This window comes from Megalops cyprinoides, chromosome 4 (genome assembly GCF_013368585.1).
Source record: "Megalops cyprinoides isolate fMegCyp1 chromosome 4, fMegCyp1.pri, whole genome shotgun sequence".
Classification (NCBI taxonomy): domain Eukaryota; kingdom Metazoa; phylum Chordata; class Actinopteri; order Elopiformes; family Megalopidae; genus Megalops; species Megalops cyprinoides.
This window is the reverse complement of record NC_050586.1, coordinates 12529900-12549374: the sequence shown is the minus strand read 5'-3', so window position 1 is coordinate 12549374 and position 19475 is coordinate 12529900. Positions and strand designations below refer to the sequence as shown.

At 44.0% G+C, this 19475-nt stretch overlaps 1 protein-coding gene across 2 annotated transcripts in view; it reads right to left on the bottom strand.

Annotated features, from left to right (window-relative positions):
- The window catches only part of fgfr1a (fibroblast growth factor receptor 1a), a 48904-nt gene that overhangs the window by 14724 nt on the left and 14705 nt on the right, over window positions 1-19475 (bottom strand). For both annotated transcript variants that reach the window (XM_036527647.1, XM_036527646.1), the window contains exons 3-7: window positions 10197-10478; window positions 8610-8696; window positions 7330-7502; window positions 1914-2037; window positions 6-196 (exon numbers count right to left, since the gene is read on the bottom strand). In XM_036527647.1, the coding sequence (XP_036383540.1) occupies window positions 6-196; window positions 1914-2037; window positions 7330-7502; window positions 8610-8696; window positions 10197-10478 (857 nt within the window). The remainder of the gene's footprint in view (window positions 1-5; window positions 197-1913; window positions 2038-7329; window positions 7503-8609; window positions 8697-10196; window positions 10479-19475) is intronic.

Sequence of the window (19475 nt, the reverse complement as noted above, 5' to 3'; positions counted from 1 at the left end):
AATACCTTGAGGACGCGCACGTAGGGCAGGCCATCTGGGCCCAGGCGGCTGCCATTGACCTCGATGTGCTTCAGCCACTGGATATGAGGCTGGGGGTCGCTGAACACCTTGCACACAAACTCCACGTCGCTGCCCACCACCGCCGTGCGATTGGCCGGCAGCCCGGCCTGCAGGATGGGCCTGTGCGGGGAGCGCTCTGCAAAAGGGGGCATGAACGCGCACACAGACAGGGAGAGAGACAGTGGCACAGGGTCAAATTATGGATGTGAACAGGCTGGTCTTCGGAGCAAGAAAGAGCCTTAAGCTCAGCCCCATCACAGCTGTGAAAGACTGCTACAGCAAGCAGCGGAATTAAAACAACACAGTATGGCTTCCCCTGGGGGGGAGAGAAATAAACAAAGAGAGGGGAGGGTGGAGGACACAAACAAGGGGCCTTCCTTCTCTTGCACGGCCCTGGTTTGATCACGGCTCAAGGTTGGGCTGATCTCACTTATTTTCACTCCCCACAGACTGCAATCGCACAGCCAGGATAACAGCAAGTCTCCCCACAGATATCTGCCGCCTCTGTAACTGCTGCTGTTTTGCCAAACTGACTGGAAGAAAATGAGCTTGCCGACCGCACGGCCTGAGCTTCTGCCTGGGCAGGCACTGCTAAGCGAAACAGCGAGTTAGAAAAATTGTTTTAACAGCCCAACGCTAACGACTGATCAATCTTTAAAGGATACTAATGAGGATGACATCTGGCACTGTAACAAATGCTAGAGCTTCAATTGCTTTAAATTCAAGGCTCACTGTGGGGCTTGGAGTGCACTTGTCAAATTAGGCTCCATCTCAAGTATGATCTCACAGCCGATCAGGGCTCAGGAATGAAGTCACTCCAATGCGTGAGATCCCAGAGGCCTTCAGGGGCTGGGGAGGTGGAGGGGTTGCGCTTTAATGAGTCGATGGTATGCAAGTTGAAAACGGGGCAGGGCAGAGAAGGCACGATCCTTCCACCTGTTGTTATGCACCGCACACATTTGGTCTAACCTTACAGAGTGTGGCGAGCGCTCGTGCATCAAAACACAACTTGCATCAAGTAAACAACTGTTTAGAGTAGTGAATTCAAACGCTACGTCAGCCAACTGGCAGATTTATACATGCCTCTACACGTTTATCAGCTGAGGGGAATGCAAACATCACTTCGCTCTGGATCAGTGTGTAAAACAATTCAGCAAACTCAACTGAAACATCACTGACTCTTTAAATAATCCACTGCGAGAGAAAACACATTAGGACTTTATTGAATTTTCACTCCACCATAGCTATACATACACTGTTCGAATGCAACTCAGAATGGTAGGTTCCTTTTAAACTGAAGGAAGCTTATTTACTGCTTAAGTCCAACTGTCCACAGAAGATCTTTAGAGTTGAACTTTTCTGGGTAGCTCCTAAGCTCCTAATTATGTTGGTATGTAAATGACCACAAATGCTTGCCACATTTATGTTTTTGTTTGCTAGTTTATAGTTGAGAGAGAAATTCTAATACTTGTACTTTTATTGCTGATCTGGAGAGACCACAATAAAAAACAGAATATGGCACAAGAGATTAATATTCATTTTCCAGTGTAAACTGGACATGCGTGAAGATGACAGTGCTACCTAACTAGGAGAGAGTAATGTTAAATAGGTTCTAGCTATGGAATTTTTCCAGGAAAATCACATCTTCTTTATCTTGACAAACCTGGGCCTGGGGCAAACCAACTAGTTTCCTCTGGTAATTGCTCTGGAATTGTCTCTGGTTTACATTAGTTAAAGCTCAACTACAATTCAAAAATTCATTCAGTGGAATCAAAACACTTCAGCACTGTGAGAGGTTGAATGGTCTGGTGTGTGTTAGGTACCACAAGTTAGTAGAGAGGAGAGAGACTGACCGACAACATCCAGCTGGTAGGTGTGGTTGATGCTGCCATGCTTGTTCTCCACCACACAGGTGTAGTTGCCCTTGTCTGAGGGCACCACAGACTCCATGATTATGGTCCACATGTGTTCTCGAACCTGAAATGGGGCGGAAGACAGAGGAAAGTTCAGATATCTGCTCAGTAAAAATCTTAGCAGATTCCAGACCTGGAGAAGTGATATCACATACTGCCGGTCCTGTATTTCCAGACCTGCTGACCTCAACTCATGTGGAAAAGTACAGGTAGTCAAATGACTCACTGAGCAATCTACTGCACTTCCTAACTGCAGACATAACTCTTCTTCCAAGAACTACATTGTGGGACTTACATTAGCAGTGATAGAATCATCCACAGCTTCTATTTGTAAGATTTAAATCAAGTTGCTAATTTAGGGAAAACTACACCCATATTGTCCCCTTTTCCTGGAGTATACTGCCCACCTGGACATCTCAGCCTCAACCTTACCAACTACCTCAAAAACACAACAGGTTCAATATTATGCAATGAGTTTCCAGCGGATCAAAATGCTTAGATACAATTCTCCTTGTTGACTTAAAAAAACAATGTAGTCAGTAAGATGCAACACATATGTGAAAGCAGACTAATAAACAACTGATCAAATGTAACCTTTAACTGGTTTCCTGAAGCCAAAAGAGATGGGAAATCCTCAGCTCCTGCCAATAACCATCCAAGAAGCTGAGACTCTGGCTGCCAGAATCACATCAATCATAACTATTAAAGTGACAATTTACCCTTTGAAATGAAAAACGTTCTTCATTTACTTGTGCACATCCAGATGTGGCTATCAGGTTCCTAGTTTGTTCACAGCTATTTATAGCAACAACAGAGAAGCTACATTTGATACATACACAGTCACCGGGGACCACAACAATAATCCTTTTGACTGCTTCTTTATTTTAATTTTGGACATTGGGTTCTGCGATCTCTTAACAGCCAGTTGCTGCAGCTCCCTACTGCTACTGGTAAATTTAAGCTAATGAGCACAATTTTTTTTTCCCAGAACAGAGAAACATTTCCTGTTCTTTCTACCTTTTCCTGTGGTATTTGACTTTACCTTCTGGTAGAACATGTCCAACCCCCCATACTGCCCCCCCCCCCCCATTCAAGTGGCCTCTGTACCAAAACTATGCCCAATAAAAATAAAACAGAATGACTCTGATTCAAGAAGAACGAGAGAACACTGTAAAAAAGTTGCATGAATGACAATATGATAATGTACCTATCAACTAATCGCACCCAGAAGGTACTCACATTCTTAACAAGGTCCCTAAATTCTCATCTATCACTTATTAACATTAGGTACACACTGATGCTGATACCAGGCTTGCTGCAACTTTTTTTTAAAATTCCACTTCATTTAATAGCCCATCAAGTCAGTACCTGTATGTCGTTAGTAATCTCTGCTTCACTGGAAATAACAGGATATAAGGCACAGAGCAGATCAAAAGCGCGCACAAACAGACCTGTACGAGCAGACTACAATTCTCCTAATTAAAGAGTCTGAATTATGAACTGAAAAGTTGATGGGGGGGGGTTGGGGTGAGGGGGGCTACAGCTGTTGCTGGCCAGATGTGCTGTGCTCCAGTGAATGCATACGGTCTGCATTACCCCCCTCCTCCCCCCAACTCCATACATTTAGAATCCATGAACAATAGATCGTAAATGGGGGGGGACAGCACCCATTCAAATTGCGATGGTCCCCAGCCACCGGTGCAGACCTTTGCACCTTGACTGAAAAAACAGGGCCCAGATGGTAAAGTGCGCTGCCTGGCTGGGGGAGTTTTGCTAGCGGAGAGGAAACTTCTTAATGTGTCCCAGCTGGGGGGGGGGGGGGGGGGCTGCCGAGGACGAGGCTGGACAGCACCTTGATGGGGAAAGCAGATGCAGGGGGGCCTCAGATGCAGTCGACCGCCAGGCGAGCCCGTCACTCACCACGTGAGGGGAGGCTACCACCTGCCCAATGCACCGCGGTGCCGACGGCAGAGCACTTATAGCTCCTGTCCGGTGGGGGAAACGTGCGCTATCTGCAACAAATGGCTGTTACGACACCCTTAAGAGTTCCCTAAACATCACGGCTTCGCCGCCACCGCTGCTAACACAGTGGCTCTTCTGCTGCACATGGGGATCAGACAAGCCTGGCAAGAGTCATTAAGTCTCCAGTAAGCAAAGAGCCGGGGAATGTTGCATGCCGCAAAGCTCTCAATGTTGTGCTTCTGTCGCACTTCCTCTCAATTGCTTCTGAGGCACGGCACTTAAGGCCCCTGTATCCACAGCTGATGCTGGCGTCAGTCTGCTAAGCAGTCTTGCCATATTACGCCCATTATGTGCCTCGCGCTAATGTTTATACAGCTCGGCGCAGACGAGATGCAAAACATCTGAGTGAATCAGTCAGCTTTTTATTTAGGCCTTCATCTTTGATGTGCCGCTCTCTGGAAAGAGTTAGCACTGAAGGAAAGAAGTCTGGAACATATCGCTGACAGTCCCCCCCACCTCCCCACTAAAATGGTCCTTGAGCTGCAATACTTCCTCCAACCACAGGGGGCAATCTGAAGACAACACAAAGTCTTATCGACTGTTCCCCACCAAGGTGTGGAGGTGTAAGCATAACCTAGCCTGGGTATTAGTAGGATAAATCTGCAGTATCCTGTGTTAAATGAATATGAAGCTCTCTGAATGCTCTGCCATAATGACTGTGTTTGTACAACTTCAGTTTACTCCAGAACTGCAAAGCATTCAGAGCTCAGGATCAGAGTTTCTCTTTCCACATCATCTGGCAGTTTAGGTATGCATGTATGTATGAAACACTTCTACTTTGTGGAGTGAAATAATAGAAGAACATGGTTTATGAACATGAATTCGCTCTAGCAGTTAAGCTCACTGCTTGTTCACAACAATATTACCCTTTTATGTAACAATGAAAAACAACCAGTAGGTCAAAATATGTGAAAATAATGCTTTTCAGTGGTATTACCATTTGGCTATCAATAAAAAAACAACTGATCAGCACTTTAAACTGAAATCAGGTTGCCAGTGTGTGATTTTTCAGAGGCTTCATGATATTAATATTTTACTCTGATATTCATAACATTAATATTTTACTCTGATGAATATTTTATTCTCAAACTGTTAACAGCAACAAATGTGTTCATAATGACTGTAAAGTCCAGGAGCTCTGTGAGATTTTTATCATGATTTGTACATCAGCTAGCTTTGTTTTGTAAGAATGGGTGTTATTAACAAAATGTTAACAAATGACGAATGTTCAGTCAGCACCTAATTTGCTCACTACACAGTGGATGCAGAAAGCAACTAATGCTAATTTTAGCTAGCTAGCTGTCAGACCTGGTAGAGTATCATACTACTCCCATGAATATTTGCTGACCGATTTAGTCCTGTGACATAAAAAAACTTTCTGCTATGAGCAATGCAACTAGCTAGATAGTTACATACTGAATATATACCATTTTCAATCTGATAGTGGGTAGCTTGACAGCTAGCAATTGATGCACTGTGTAGGCTTGCCATGTTGGTTAGGTAGCTACCTAGCCTGAGCTTGTTTGCCATTTAGTATTAGCTTGTTAGCTAGCTGGTCATTCTACAGCTTAGATGCAATAACAAGTCTGGAAAAACATCAGCACCCACGCTATTCTTTCATTAATACATTAATAGCATAAGTTGGAGGAAACCTTATTATACTCTGTCTATCCACACCAATTACTACAGCTTAGTGATATGCCTGTTAGCTATTAATTCTGAGTTCAATTAACTTCTGCCTGTTGGTTATTGCAGCTATGTTAGCTACTGTACAATCTTATCGTGCATTGACTTGATGTCTAGCTGCAACAATCATTCAAACTAATCAACTGTATTATCATTTTAATTCTAGCCATGGCAGCATTAACCATCATAACATGTTCCAACACAGAAGCAAAAAAATGCAGTAAACCAACAATATAAATAACCACAAATAAGCAATAAAACAGTATGGTAATGCTTTATAAAGATCACTCAAGATTACACAATTTCCTACCTCACCCTGAAACAAAATTAAAAGATAGAAGGCTATGCTCATTGGCTGACCGAAAATTTGTCTCTATGAATGTGAATAAATGATAAGCTGTTAGTCACAGATCTTGGCTCTGATCAAAGCGAGAGACTGAGTGTTCAGACTCCTACCCTTTACCCTAACAACGTTATTAATTTTCTTAATATCAGTACTATTGTCTTTTTTTGTACTGTAATGTTTTACCTGCATTAGACAGTGAGAATGCAACACCCCCCGTATCTTGAACAAACTCCTGCCCACCTTTTCTCTGCTTGTCTGTTTCATCATATCAAAGGGAATTTATAGTGCATTATGGGAAATGGGTAGATCTCTCACGGAAAAACCCTACCTATTCAGCTAAGAATAATATGTAGAAAGATGTAACTAAGATCTAAAGGGAGATTTCCAGGTGGTTTTAATTAATTACATAGACATTTGGTCCGTCTTTGTACTCTCACGGTGTTCCAAATAAAACAAACGGTTTTGTGGATCCAAGACCTCCGTTGCCTTTGCCAGTCTATTCTTGTGTCATTTACTTTCCTGAAATATTATTTCATGAATTGTTATTTTTATTATGATTTTCCTGAAATGCCTTAAGCATTCTATTATGTCTGTGTTTCTGTCACAACAGACTATATGAAAAAAGGTATTATTGACTCGAACAGTGCTTGCAACAAACTCTTGGGATAACACTGATAATTAAATGACTGCGGCTTGCAGTGAGTCAGAGGCTGATGTAATACAAATATTTATGCAATAATATTTCCACGAGAACAACTGAAGGTGAAACTCTCCAAAGATCAAATTCAGCAATTTCAAGACACAGCAATCTTTCAGCACCTGAATTAAGGACTGGCTTCTTTCAGAATCACAGGTTAAAAAACAACCACCTTACGTGGTCAGAAACGTCTCAATCATGCTTGGGCAAAGGGCTGAAATAATTGGCTTTGTTGGGTCCTATTTGGACTATTGGGCAGCCTGCCTGACCACAGGAGCTGACTCCCAGTTGATTCAGCCCAAGTCAATGCCCCTCAGCAGCCCATCCAGCTGTTCTAAATGAGGACAGTCCAGCCAAAAGAATGCGGCCTTCCCCGGATGGCGGGGGCTCGAGTGGCCCCCCTGCAGGCATCCCCATTGTGACACAATCATCCATTGTGGCATAGGGTTTCACCTTGCATTCTTTCCCAGATCAGGTGTGAAACCTGCCCCCCATCATCTACCGGTCAGCAGGCCAGTGATGCATAAAACAAAGGGAAAGGGGGAGGGAAGGTTACTCTACTGTAACACCCCCCCCCCCCCCAGCACTGCTGCAGACGTGTTTACCTTGAAGCCCCCAATGCGCTGGTCCCTCTTGAACTCCTTGCCATTCTTGAACCACTTGAGAGTGGGGGTGGGGTTGCCGCTGGCCTGGCAACGAAACTTAACAGTCTTGCTGGCCGGAACAGCGTGTAGCTTTTTCTCCATCTTCTCTGGCTGGGCCCATTGAGGGGCCATTGCTGGGCAGGCAAAAGCAGATGGAGGAAGAAAGAGGGGGAGAGGGAGAGAGAGGGAGGGAGATGTCAGTGTTTAAATACCCTGTGAATCTCCGAAACAAACCTGATGGTTCTCAAACACATGACTTTCCAAGATACTATAACTACTAACTTGAAAAATATCCTTCTGTTGCGTAACTTAATGGTTAATGAATTAACCTTCCATATATTTGTTGTCCCACTATAAACTGTGTTTTGGAAACTATGTTTAAGAATTGCTAATTACGATTAACATTAGACAAATCCATCCATGAAGTACAAAACAAGAGTCTCAGCTTCCTATTTAAACGCCAAAAATCATGTTATAAAATTAAATTAGCATTTGGAAAATATTGATCAATTGCTCAGTTCAGCCAATATTTAAAAGTTCTACATGCAAAAACATTCACATCAGAGAAACTTTAGAGTAAACAACACCATCAGGCAAATTCATTCACAAAAATAATGCTTATAGAACATTACTGGACTTGAGTTATCTCAAAGATGTAGCCAGCCAGCCCCCTCACCCCTTGAATGCCCTGAGGGTACCCGTCAGGGGTGAGGGATGCCCGCCACGGCGACTGAATACTTCCCCAGGGGCAGGGGGCACACGGCTGGGTAGTGGCTGCCAGATCTCCATGCCTGGCTGGCTAAAGCACACCCTGTAGGCTCAAATGCTAATCAAAGGGTGGCTGGAATGGGGAGCCATGACCTCAGCTCCTTAAGTCCAGACCCATCGTCCCTCGTGACCTTGTTTCCAGGTTACAAGTGCCCAAATAGAGATGGAGCCGAGGTCTGAAATGAAAACCTGGCAGGCACCTCAAAGGACATGGAAATGCTATTTGGGTCCCCGCCTGTACGTTACGAGGGAAAATACTCCCTCTTAAGCATTGCAGAGACCACACACTCATTGCACCAGATACTAGTCTTTCTTTAGCGCCCCAGCTTCTCCAATTCCCATACAGCATAATGAGTAACTACTTGTGAAGAAAAAGAGAATAGATAGTGGAATCGGAAGTCTCAAAAGCAACAATGACAGGTCTTCAGTCCCACCCATAATTTTCTATTCCCCCACTGGGTGGTAACACTTACGCAACAGCTTCTGACTGCTGGACAGCTTAGCCTCCTCTGACGAAGACTCATCATCATCTTCATCTTCTGAGGATGCTAAATTATCAGCTGGAAAAGAAAAGGAAATTCTCCACTTAGCCAAATCTCAATCCAGCACTATTTGTATTTTAAATCATAAAGTACCCAAAATCATACTAGATAAACATTACAAAATGAATATGATTCTTTCTCTCCATTCTGACACAACTGTCAGTGGACCCATCATCTACATTCTGGGCTGAAAAAGAGAACAACTATTTCTGAGTGCCAAAATGACATGTGAAAGAAGAGGGCTCCACTGGAAAACTGAGGCTGACTCACTAATTTTTGAAAATGTATATCTGAGATTTACTTTTGACCCCCATTTTTTATTTTTTGATTACTTATAAAACTATGTCTGTATATTATTTCTACATCAGGTTTAAGAGACCTGTATTTATTCTGCAAGCTTTATTCTGCACACCTTTATCATGACAGTTCATTTCTCTTTGTTTAGAGCCTTCAGATATTCAACTTAAATAATGACAAGAAGAATAATCATTTTATTTCAAACAGCAAGCACTTTGGTTCAGACAATAATTACTTTTACTCTTCCTATCCCACAATGTTCTGAGAATCAAGACAAACAGCTGAGCTACCGTTCCAAGCATCATCAAAGTTTGTGTTAATGCTGGTGTTTGGCCCAGAGTACTGGCATCATTCCACTTTGTTCTACATTCTGCTTTATGTGATCTGCTCTGTACACCCTGCCCAATGGGATGCACCCACCATCTTTTCTATACATCAGTGCTCAGTGGAGCAAGATCAAAACCTTCTCAGTTGCAGCTACATTAATTGTCAGGCTCAATGAATTAGTCATTGTAAGATACCCTCTGATCATCACATCAATGGGCAGTCAAGGGAGAGAGAGTGGGAGGATGACTGAGGCCAAGTCACATGGCTTGAATCACGATGGAAACGCTTCTTCCACCAACTGTCAAAACATCTCAGAGCACCAACGCAGGGATTTGTCAGCCTCAGCGATCGAGAGATAGGACAGTCACGAGGACGATTCTTGGCTTTGTGCAGATACATCGTGTCTCCATGAACCTGTGGCTAGCATTGTACCTCTGATTATATTCAGAAGTGCTATGCTTTAACTGAATTGCTTAATAACTCATGTAAGACACGGACCATGACAAAACAAGGCGATAATCAACCAGCAAAAGGGTTACAAGCTCACAACACAGTGAGGTCCACGAAGCTCGTGCTGACATTAAATGGGTTACAAGACGTCCATAAGATAAAGGGATTATCAATGTTATCATGACCAGAAAAAGAACCAAATATGGGTCGGCACTTGCCAAACTATTACCTATCATCAACCATTCAAAGTGCTGTTAATCAAACACATACCAATGTGTTCACAGCTAATTTCACAGAAGTATTCACAGGAACAATCACCGTGACAAAAAAGGTTAGGCGTGACAAGAAAAATAGACATCTGACAGTTCAGTTTTGGGGAACTAGAAGCTGTTCTTGGCATCGTTTGTTATCCTTTGAATTATGGGGAAAGGACTGTCTACGTACCTGTGACATTGACAGAGTAATAGGAACTGTGGTTGCCAAAAGGGCCACTAGTGACGCAAGCGTACAGCCCCGAATCTGCCGGCTCCACCCCCTCGATCTCCAGTTGGCCGTCCCGCAGGTTTGACTGCTCCTCATTGCGCAGGCGTATGTGCTCGCCGTCCGACACCGGGACGCTGTCCTTGGTCCAGCTGATCGCCTGTGTCTCCTCCTTGAGATTGCAGCGCAGCTCTAACCGCTCGCCAGGGTACAGCGTGTACGGCTCCGCTTGAATTTGGGGTGGAACTAAGGGACACACAGAACAAAACATAACAAAAATGAGATGTAGCGGGTGGGGGGTGGTCTGCACAGTGCAGTCATGAACAGCTCTAGGAAAACGATGGAGAGAGAGAGAATGAGGGCCGCAGGGAAGCCGTCAGCAGAGACGACGACGGCCACCAGGCGCAAACAGACAATGACAAGGGTCACCAGACAAACAGGAAACTGAAAGGCTACCACCACAGACAGCAAGTCTCCAGAAAGCATTTCAGAAACTGGCAGAATATTTTTAAAGACAAAAAACAGGTGTACATTTAATCATATTTCTGCTTACAGATTTTGAACTTTTTGCCTTATCTGTGGTAATGAGTTGGATATCATATCTCTCATTAGTTCTCTTTTTGTGCTAAGACAATCCCAGAAAACAAGGACAGACATAAGGTACACGATGAGGACCATAAGGCAACTAGAGTTTGACTGCAGATAAGAGTTAATGGTGGCAGGTCAGCTAATGCTTATATCTGCGCTCTCAAAGTACAATTATCCCTGTCCAGATTGGCTTATTGAATACGAGCCCTTGTTTGTGTTGACTGGGTCAAACGAAGTCACGGTCTCCTCCCCTCCCTGTCCAATCCTTCCCTCTGCTTCCCGTTAAATTGAATCGCCACCCGAATTAGTCAGGGGCCAATCGGCGGGCTGCCATGGAGCAATTGGGGAGAGGGAGGAAGAATTAGATTAACGGAATGGTGGTGGTGGTGGTGGGGGGTGCAAAGCTGAACACCTGAGACCTCTGTTCTCCTCCACTGAACAGCAGTGGGGAGTGGGGAGGGGGACTAAACCAATTATATTGACACGTTGTCCATCACAATGCTGGTGCCTGTCTGGTCCACAGACAGCAAACGTCTCCCTCTCGCTCCCATGGGATTCACTCTCTCTCAGAGGAGCAATCATTACAGGAACCCTCAATATCAGGGAGGCATCTCCTCCTGATTTAGAGGAAAGGCTGGCTGGATTCTCTAATTATGATCAGAGAGAGAAGTGAACCCAGGGACACCTGTCTCCTCTACCTGGCATCTCCATCAGATCTAATCTGTCCCCCAACAGCTGCCTGGCCTGCATTCAAGGCATCCATTTGCTTCTAAATATTAATATTTTCCCCAAAGATGCCAGTTCAAAGATACCCAGTTGGCTTGTGGCTGATTGGATATCAACTGCAAGCACTAAAGACAGAGGAAAATATTAATGTACAGATGTTTTGGCCTGAGCAATAAGTTACATGCTAACTGCAGGACCTTGACCGCATTGCTTCACAAAAGGTGGAAATGAGCTGCACATAAAGGCATGTGATCTTTTAAAATCACTGTAATAATTTCCTTATGACAACCTGAAAGTGTTTTTCTTATTCAATACACACGGTGAACTTCAAACCGCTGAACTCCAGCCAACAGCCCTGGTTCCTGTGCTACTGATGATCGGAAACTAAGGTCAAGATAATCCTGATTTAACAGCCACGGATTTCACACTTTCAAAATCTAGCTGCACCAATTTGTGGACAATGGAAAAAAAATGTACATGTCAATAAGAGAAAACAAAGAAAAAGGGAAAAAAGGAACCTTACAATTACAGAATTCTCAACTCTCTGACCCCTCTCGCTCCTCCTTCCAAAAACCCACCACACCGCACCTCCCCCACTCACATCCACCTCTTTGTCTTTGCTGAAGAAGATCCACGAACTCTACTGGGGATCAGTCAGAGAACTGACTCCACTTCGGATATTCCCTCCAGTCCTGTGCAGAGGCCGGGGGTGTTTGGGGATAGCCCGGGCTTTGAAGCAAAGGTGCCGAGATGTCAGAAGGCCAGGGAAGTGGGCTTAGGGGGGGTCAGTATGTGTTGCCCTCCAGCCCTCTCGGGCAACCCCCAACCCCCCTCCACAACCCAACGCAAGGGAAGTGCTGGCTCCAGAACACTGCGGCAGAGCTGTGACTAACACACAACAGCTCTCTCTCGGGACAGGTTTTCAAAAGAACAATGGGACAGAGCTGCACAATGCTACACTACGTCAAAGGTCCTCTTTAACCCCTTCTCGTATCACAGCTTAATGGACACAGGGGAAAGCATTTGTTGGCTTTACTTCATACTGGGGCAAATGAACGAGAAACAAACAGGATCATTAATGTAGGTGCAGTTCACCTTGAATGTGGGCGTATTTGTTTGATGTAATATATATGCTTTTCAATATGATTTCAGATCTATATGTAGCAGATAGTTACTTAAAATAAAAGGCTCTCAGAAACTACCTTCAATGTCTGCTGTTCTTTTATAATTAGCAGAGTTCACATATAGCCTAAAAGGAGAGAGTTATCGAAACTCAATGTAAGATATTTTGATTTGGGATTGATTTGGCACTTTTTAAAGTTTTAAATTTTAAAGAAACACAATTGCGCAGAAGAGGGAAAAGAGAAGATCAATAAATGGGTTTAGCTCCACTGAGTTCTCTGGACAGCACACAGCTGTGTCTCCTTTCACATGTGGGGTAGTGGGGGGGGGGGGGTACTTAACATCAGACAGGAAGGAAAATGATATAAAAAAGGTATAAAAAGGAGATAAAAGCACGCTGGTGGAGAACACCTGGAATGCTTTGTAAAAAAAAAAAAAAAAGCTTAAAAAAAAGTTTAAAGATTAACTAATCAAGACTTTCTGGCATTGCAACTTTCTTATGACCATTATCAAAAACAAACACAAACTATGGGAGACCACAACAGACCAGCACGTGTGCTTATCAGAGGTCTACACTTGAGAAGCGGGTCGCAGCAAACCCCCCTCTCCCTCTGTGCTCGGGGTGTCTACCCAGGCATGGGTTTGCCAACAATAAAAGGTGGACAGGGAGAGAGAGAGAGAGAGCGAGGGGGAGAGAAAGGCCTGTAGCAGCAGGTTCCAGCGCCGGTTGTCATAGCGACCACAGTTGGGCCTAGTAAAGGTATTTCCTGGATCACATATGCCTGACAGGCCCCTTAATCCCAGCAGGAAAAGGGGCCAGGGGGTAGGATCAACTTTCTCCTCAAAAACAAAACCGAAAAGAAAAAGAGAGGAAAAAGCAAACGAGGCGGGAGGGTCTAGGGCCGGGTCTCGGTTCTTTCAGTACAGAAATAGTCAAAGAAAAAAAAACTCCTTCTACACGAGAAACATAGGTTATAATTTTTCCCCCCTCTCCTTTTGTCTATCTTGCAGATAAGCTTCTGTCAACATTCCAGCTATTAATCAGGGCACAAGTACGCCATAAAAAAATCCAATAAAAGCTGTAAGAATGTGCTCGTCACTTTGATGTGGAGAAAACGCAGGGGCTTGACAACACGCCCGTTTCAGTCGCTCGCTTCTACTTTGCTTACAATTACTGTAGAAAGTAATGAGCGACTCCCTTCATTTACCAGGTTTTGATTAATTAAGTCATTATCGGCTCACTAACATAAATGAACTTCTAAAATCATTTCTGGTGCAAGCGCACATAAACATACTTTTTACTGAGCAATGCAAAATTATCATGCAATTTTTTACCATGGCTCAACACAGCCTCCAGGGACACATGGGCACACTATGGATCAAATACCCACAGAACTAAACCACCAAAAAGTCATTAATCAATACATATGTAGAAGAACGAACGCAAACTAATTACAAAGGCAACGCAAGGGAACGACATCTATGCCAATCCTTTGGTTCTGCAACATAGAAATCTTGCAGTAACTTATATCACATACTGAATGAGAATAAAGAGACTTTCAAGGATGCCATTTTTTCCAAGGCTGAGCTTAAAAGAAATTGGAAACAGATTTTGCTGTTGGTAACACTTTCGAGCAGAAAAGTTAATCTTGGGTGTTTTGGTTAAAACCTACAAAGAGACGTCTGTCTCTTTGCCCAGCAAAATGTTTTCAGGAAAGTAGGATCTAAATGAATACAGGCTGAAAAGTACAGGTTTTATTTCAGCTTATGAGTAATTTCACCAAGCTGGCTGGACAAACCCAAACATTATGCTTATGTTTACTGACAAACATTATGTCATCTTTTTTCCTAAAACTGAGACTGATCTCTGTCTTACCATTCAATGTGTGGATTAGATTTGGCAGGGAGCATGCTCCAAAGTACAAAGTACAGTCTCAACTATAGCTCTCCCCAAGAGGAAGCTGCGGTACTCTGGTTCTGTGATTGGATATTGCTGGCTTGTGGACTGTAATTCATTATTCTGTATTTCTGCCTGTCTGTCAGAGAGTATCCCAGCAACAGTGCTCAGACACAGACCTCAGTCCACAGACACTCTCTTCATGCCATCTTAAAATATTACAATTCTTTTAACTGCTCAAACAGTGATATGCTTTTATGGCTGCTATTCAAAAAATAGGCATGGATCACAAGAGATGTGAGCAAAAACCATCTTCTTCCACTAACTGCAGCTCTCTATGAAGCTAAAAAAATTGGCGCTAGTCAATGGGACCTGGCCCGGCTTCAAGAGAGGAAGCAATAGGCCCGGTGGATTGCTGTTGGGATTTCCTGCCCTGCTGGAGCAACTGTTCCTGGAACAGCGTGAGTGGGAAGAGAGAGGCAGAGGGGTGAAAAGAGGGACCTCGCCTAGAATTCTCCAATTTGGCCTAAACAGCATGTAAGTTGGGGCAGCGGGGGAGGGAGGAGGGGGGAGTCGACGATGACAGACAGGAATGCCAGGAAGTGCCAGAGCTGCAGGAGTCCTGTCAACGACCCCCCGGTCTGGAATTTCGAAGGCTCCGCTCGCTGAGGGCAGCCAGGTAGGCAGGCAGGCCGGAGCTTTGATTCAGCCATCACCACGGGCAACCCAGGCTTGGAAGACGACAACAGACAACAAGCTCTTGAGCATTTTTCAGCAGAACACTGTGGACCCCTTATGCACACTGCTCTGAACTCTCCATGGTCTTTGCCACAGCTAGACCTCAAATTTCAAGTATCCTGAATCAGAGTAAACTAATGCAACTAATGCTACAGGTTGCACCCATCTCATCCCCACTTGTTTTCACGAGTGTGAGCAAAGAAATATCACTTGGAACACTAAAAGTCCAATGCAAGAAAGGTGCTGATGTATGATTCCACTTAACCAACGTAAGGCAAGTAAATGTTTTTTTTTTTTTTTGCGTGGTGCAATGTCATAATTACGGTTTTTGTCACAATCAAAAATTAAAAATAAAAAGCTATGGATTTCAACTAGGGCTGCCTTCAACAGACGGTAGCTAAGCCTGACATGTAATTCACAGTTTCCACAGAAGCTCACCAATTCCAAGTTAAAAACAGTGCACGCAAAGGCCGGAGATACCCCTTTTCCAGTTGCCTCTCCATGATTACAAACAAGTGTCAAAGAAAGCATGGTTCACGCCCTCAAAACATGTAGACGACAATGGCATTTGTTCGCACTCACTGGAGTTCTCTAAGCGCAATCAACACCGCCGTGTGAAACCAACGCCTGGCGGTGGATCATCCCCACTGCTCCCCAAGCCTCAGCCTCCGATAAGAGCACTGACACCCTGTACTTTTCCATCCTTCAAGGAGAGCATAATGAACAGCTAGGTGTGGAAAGCTGCTTGTGTGCTCATTGAGTTTCCATGAACACCTTCAGAAAAAGCTGACAGCGAGGGATGAAACGGGCAAGTCTCAAGAGTTTTGTTTTCAAAGACAGACAAACAGCTGGTTCTTAAAGCACTCTACATGGGAAAACTGCATTTAAAGTGTTCAGGAGGCGCCGAAAAAAGTATGCCGCCTTGCAGTTGTTATAGCAACTTGGACCGAACCAAACAGGCAGTGGCTGGCTTCTTCCCTGGTGTCCGCCTCATTAGCTTCCGCAGTTCATTGGTGCTTTCCTCTGCAGTGCTCCATTAAAAAGCCCCCCCCCCCCCCCCCCCACACCCCACCGCCGGAGGACCCCCTGCCTTTGAGCTGACAGCTCAAAGTTTTTGGTTTTAGCCAGTGAAGTGACAGTGTCTTTCTGCTGGGCCCCACTCTGACTGACAGGGCCCCGGGCCTTGAGACAGGAAGCAAATATGAAAATCAAAGGAATCTGCCTGGAATGAATCCTGCAAAGAGCCCCCATTCCCTCCCTTGAATATATTCCCCTTTCCAAGAGACCCCCTTTAATCTGAAGACCAAGACAGAGAACAAGCTACATCAGACCCACAGCAGGTTCTGCCTCACATAACACAGACAGCTAAGATAATTAACTTATCTAACCATGCCCCATTTAATAAATGGGTCGACTTCCATGTGTATGGTACAGAGGATACAGCCAAACTCTGAAGTAAAAGCTAAGACAGAGAGAGCTGACAGAGAAATAGCACTTCAAATTTGACACACAAATTGTAATACATTTACTGAAGGACTCCATGAGCTCATTGAAAGCTACATTTCACATCTGAAATAGCTTGGTGGAATGGATGTAACTGGTGAAACTATAAATTGCCACCAGTTGTAACTTGCATGTTAAATTTGCCTACCTTTCCAAGGCCTCGCCATACACATAGAGATGTATAACTACCTTTTTACCATCTATGAGATATCATTCATCTTATTTTCACTCAAAGCAGTGAGTCAATGTCAGTGCCTCCAATTCATGTGTTGTTTGATGAGGCTTATTCCTCCACAGTTGTAAATGCAATTTTTTATGACCAGTAAATTAAGCAAAGGCTACAACATGTGTTCAGGCTGAATCACTAACAACAACTCAGCTGTCATTTGTGTGGCTGTCCCTATACAACCTCTGTGCTTTCCTCCGTGCTGTGTCTTCCGACACCTCGACACAAGAAGAAGTTCTTCATAAGATATTCATGAATCACGGACACGAATGAGAGAGCATGGGAGCACGGAGGCTTCAGGGGTTTAATGCACCGACCTGCTACAAGAGTAGCTTTGCCCTGACCGATGGAATCACGAACATTAAAGCATGTTTGCTTAACACTGTAAACTCTGATTTTGTAAGCCTACCCTCATGAATAATACTTTGCTTTCTTGTCCTTGGCCATAAACACTGTCTCCAGCACAGGCAATCACTGAAAAAGCAAGGGAGCAGAGAAAGTGATTCGTTTGGAATAAGAGTGATTAAGGGAATGTGACAGAAGGCGGGTGGAGTGGGGGGAAGGGGGTGAGAACTCTAACTCTGAGACTGTACCTGACCATTTGGCACTGGAGAGGGATAGGGAAAGACAGTGTATCATCTTCTCTCTCACTTGACAAGCCACCCCCGCCAGCCATCAATTCCAAACCCTGCTCATTCTATCTGCAAGAAAACCCAAGCCGTTCCCAGAAACCCGATCCCCAAAGTGAACAGCAGCCTCAGGGTGGAGTCTTAGCAGGATTTTTTTTTCTGCAACTAGCTAATTTATAGTTTCCCTGGTTGTTAACTCTTCTCTTGGTGACACCAAATACCTTTTCATTACAAAGGAGAAGGGAGAGGAGGAGAGGAGCCGGGACTGCTGGGTAGTGGAGCTGCCTTAAGCTACAGATGGGACCTATTTTCTCCCTCTCTGTCCCGACGCTGGGATAAACACAGCCCTGCCTGGTTTATTTAAAGGGCTTACAAGCCGAGAGACCCCCCCTTCCACAATTATGCTAATTATAATGCTCTGCTTTATGATACTCTTGTGCTGCACTGTAGTTCCGATTCCAGAGTGTAAACATCCCAAACTATCGGCCCACAGGCCTGGTCTAGGAGGAGATGGCAGCCATTACACCACTGACACCCAGCCAAAGGGTACATTTTTCAGGATTTTGTTTCAGTTGCTTTTTTGTTGTTGTTTTTTTTTAATTTTCTTCTACATATTTGTTTAGCTAGTGCCACTCATATTCTTTTAAAATGTTCTCAAAACATCTCAAAAATGGTATGAGAAGAACGGAAAAATTATGAAATATAAAACCCTTCAGCTAGGCAGAGATGATAGAAATACTGACTTCGTCAAAACTCACAGTACCACAATGTATGAAGTGGACTCTATGTAGTAAGGGCTGGAAGAAAAGGATCAGGATGTACTGCCAGCACTCTTAAATTGTTTAAAGAGCAAGCTAATAGGAAGTTTGGAAACAAACAATTCTTAATATGAGTTTGTGCTTCTATACTGTGCTCATGATCGAACCAAACAAAGCGAAACCAATTTAATGGAACCAAGAGGAAAAAAAATCCCTGACAGAGGGGAACTTCTCAGCCATACATGCTCTGGGGTTGGAGGACAGGGTCATTAGAGCTACACAGATTCCACATTGCCTTTAATTTGAAAATCATGGATGGCAAGAGCACAAGCTTGAGCTCTGAAACAAAATAATAACTGGAGAAGAACCATATATACACAAAACAAGGGGGAAAGCATCTGGAGTATCAATGCTGAGGAGTTTTAATGAGTTCCAGCATAGCCCATTAAATCCACATCAAAAACAGAAGGGCAGATAGGAGCGGCACAGCCAAAAACCGAGGCTGGAGACAGCGCAGGAACGACTCTAAGGAACTGCAGAAATTACAATGCTCAACAGCTCAGAATGAATTACGGCCGATGACTGAGGACGGCAAGACATGAAGAGACAAGTTTGTCTGCAGCGGCAACCCTGATATGAAGAATAGAGATACTATGAATCTTTAACAGTTAACAGTGGGTTCTTGTTTGGCTACAGCTACATGTGAAAGCCCTCCATTTGTTGTGTAAAACAATTCATCAAAGCCAACCCAAAGTTAGATCAATCCCAGTGCAAGTACTGGTTACTGTAACCTTTGGGGACACAGTTGGCAATGTCAAGCTGTTTCTGACATACACACTTAGCCCGTTTGGTGTAAGTGTGGTGAATCTTGTTTAAAAGGCAATGAGACAATGACCACATGGTTCTTCCTCAAGGATGAGACAGATTATGCCAAATGCCTCACAGCCAAAGGTTTCAATACGTCATGTTGAAGGGAGGGAAACAGCACTATTATGACACAAATTAAGGAGATCATATTATGTCACTGTGCACGTAGTCCTTATACAGCACAAACAT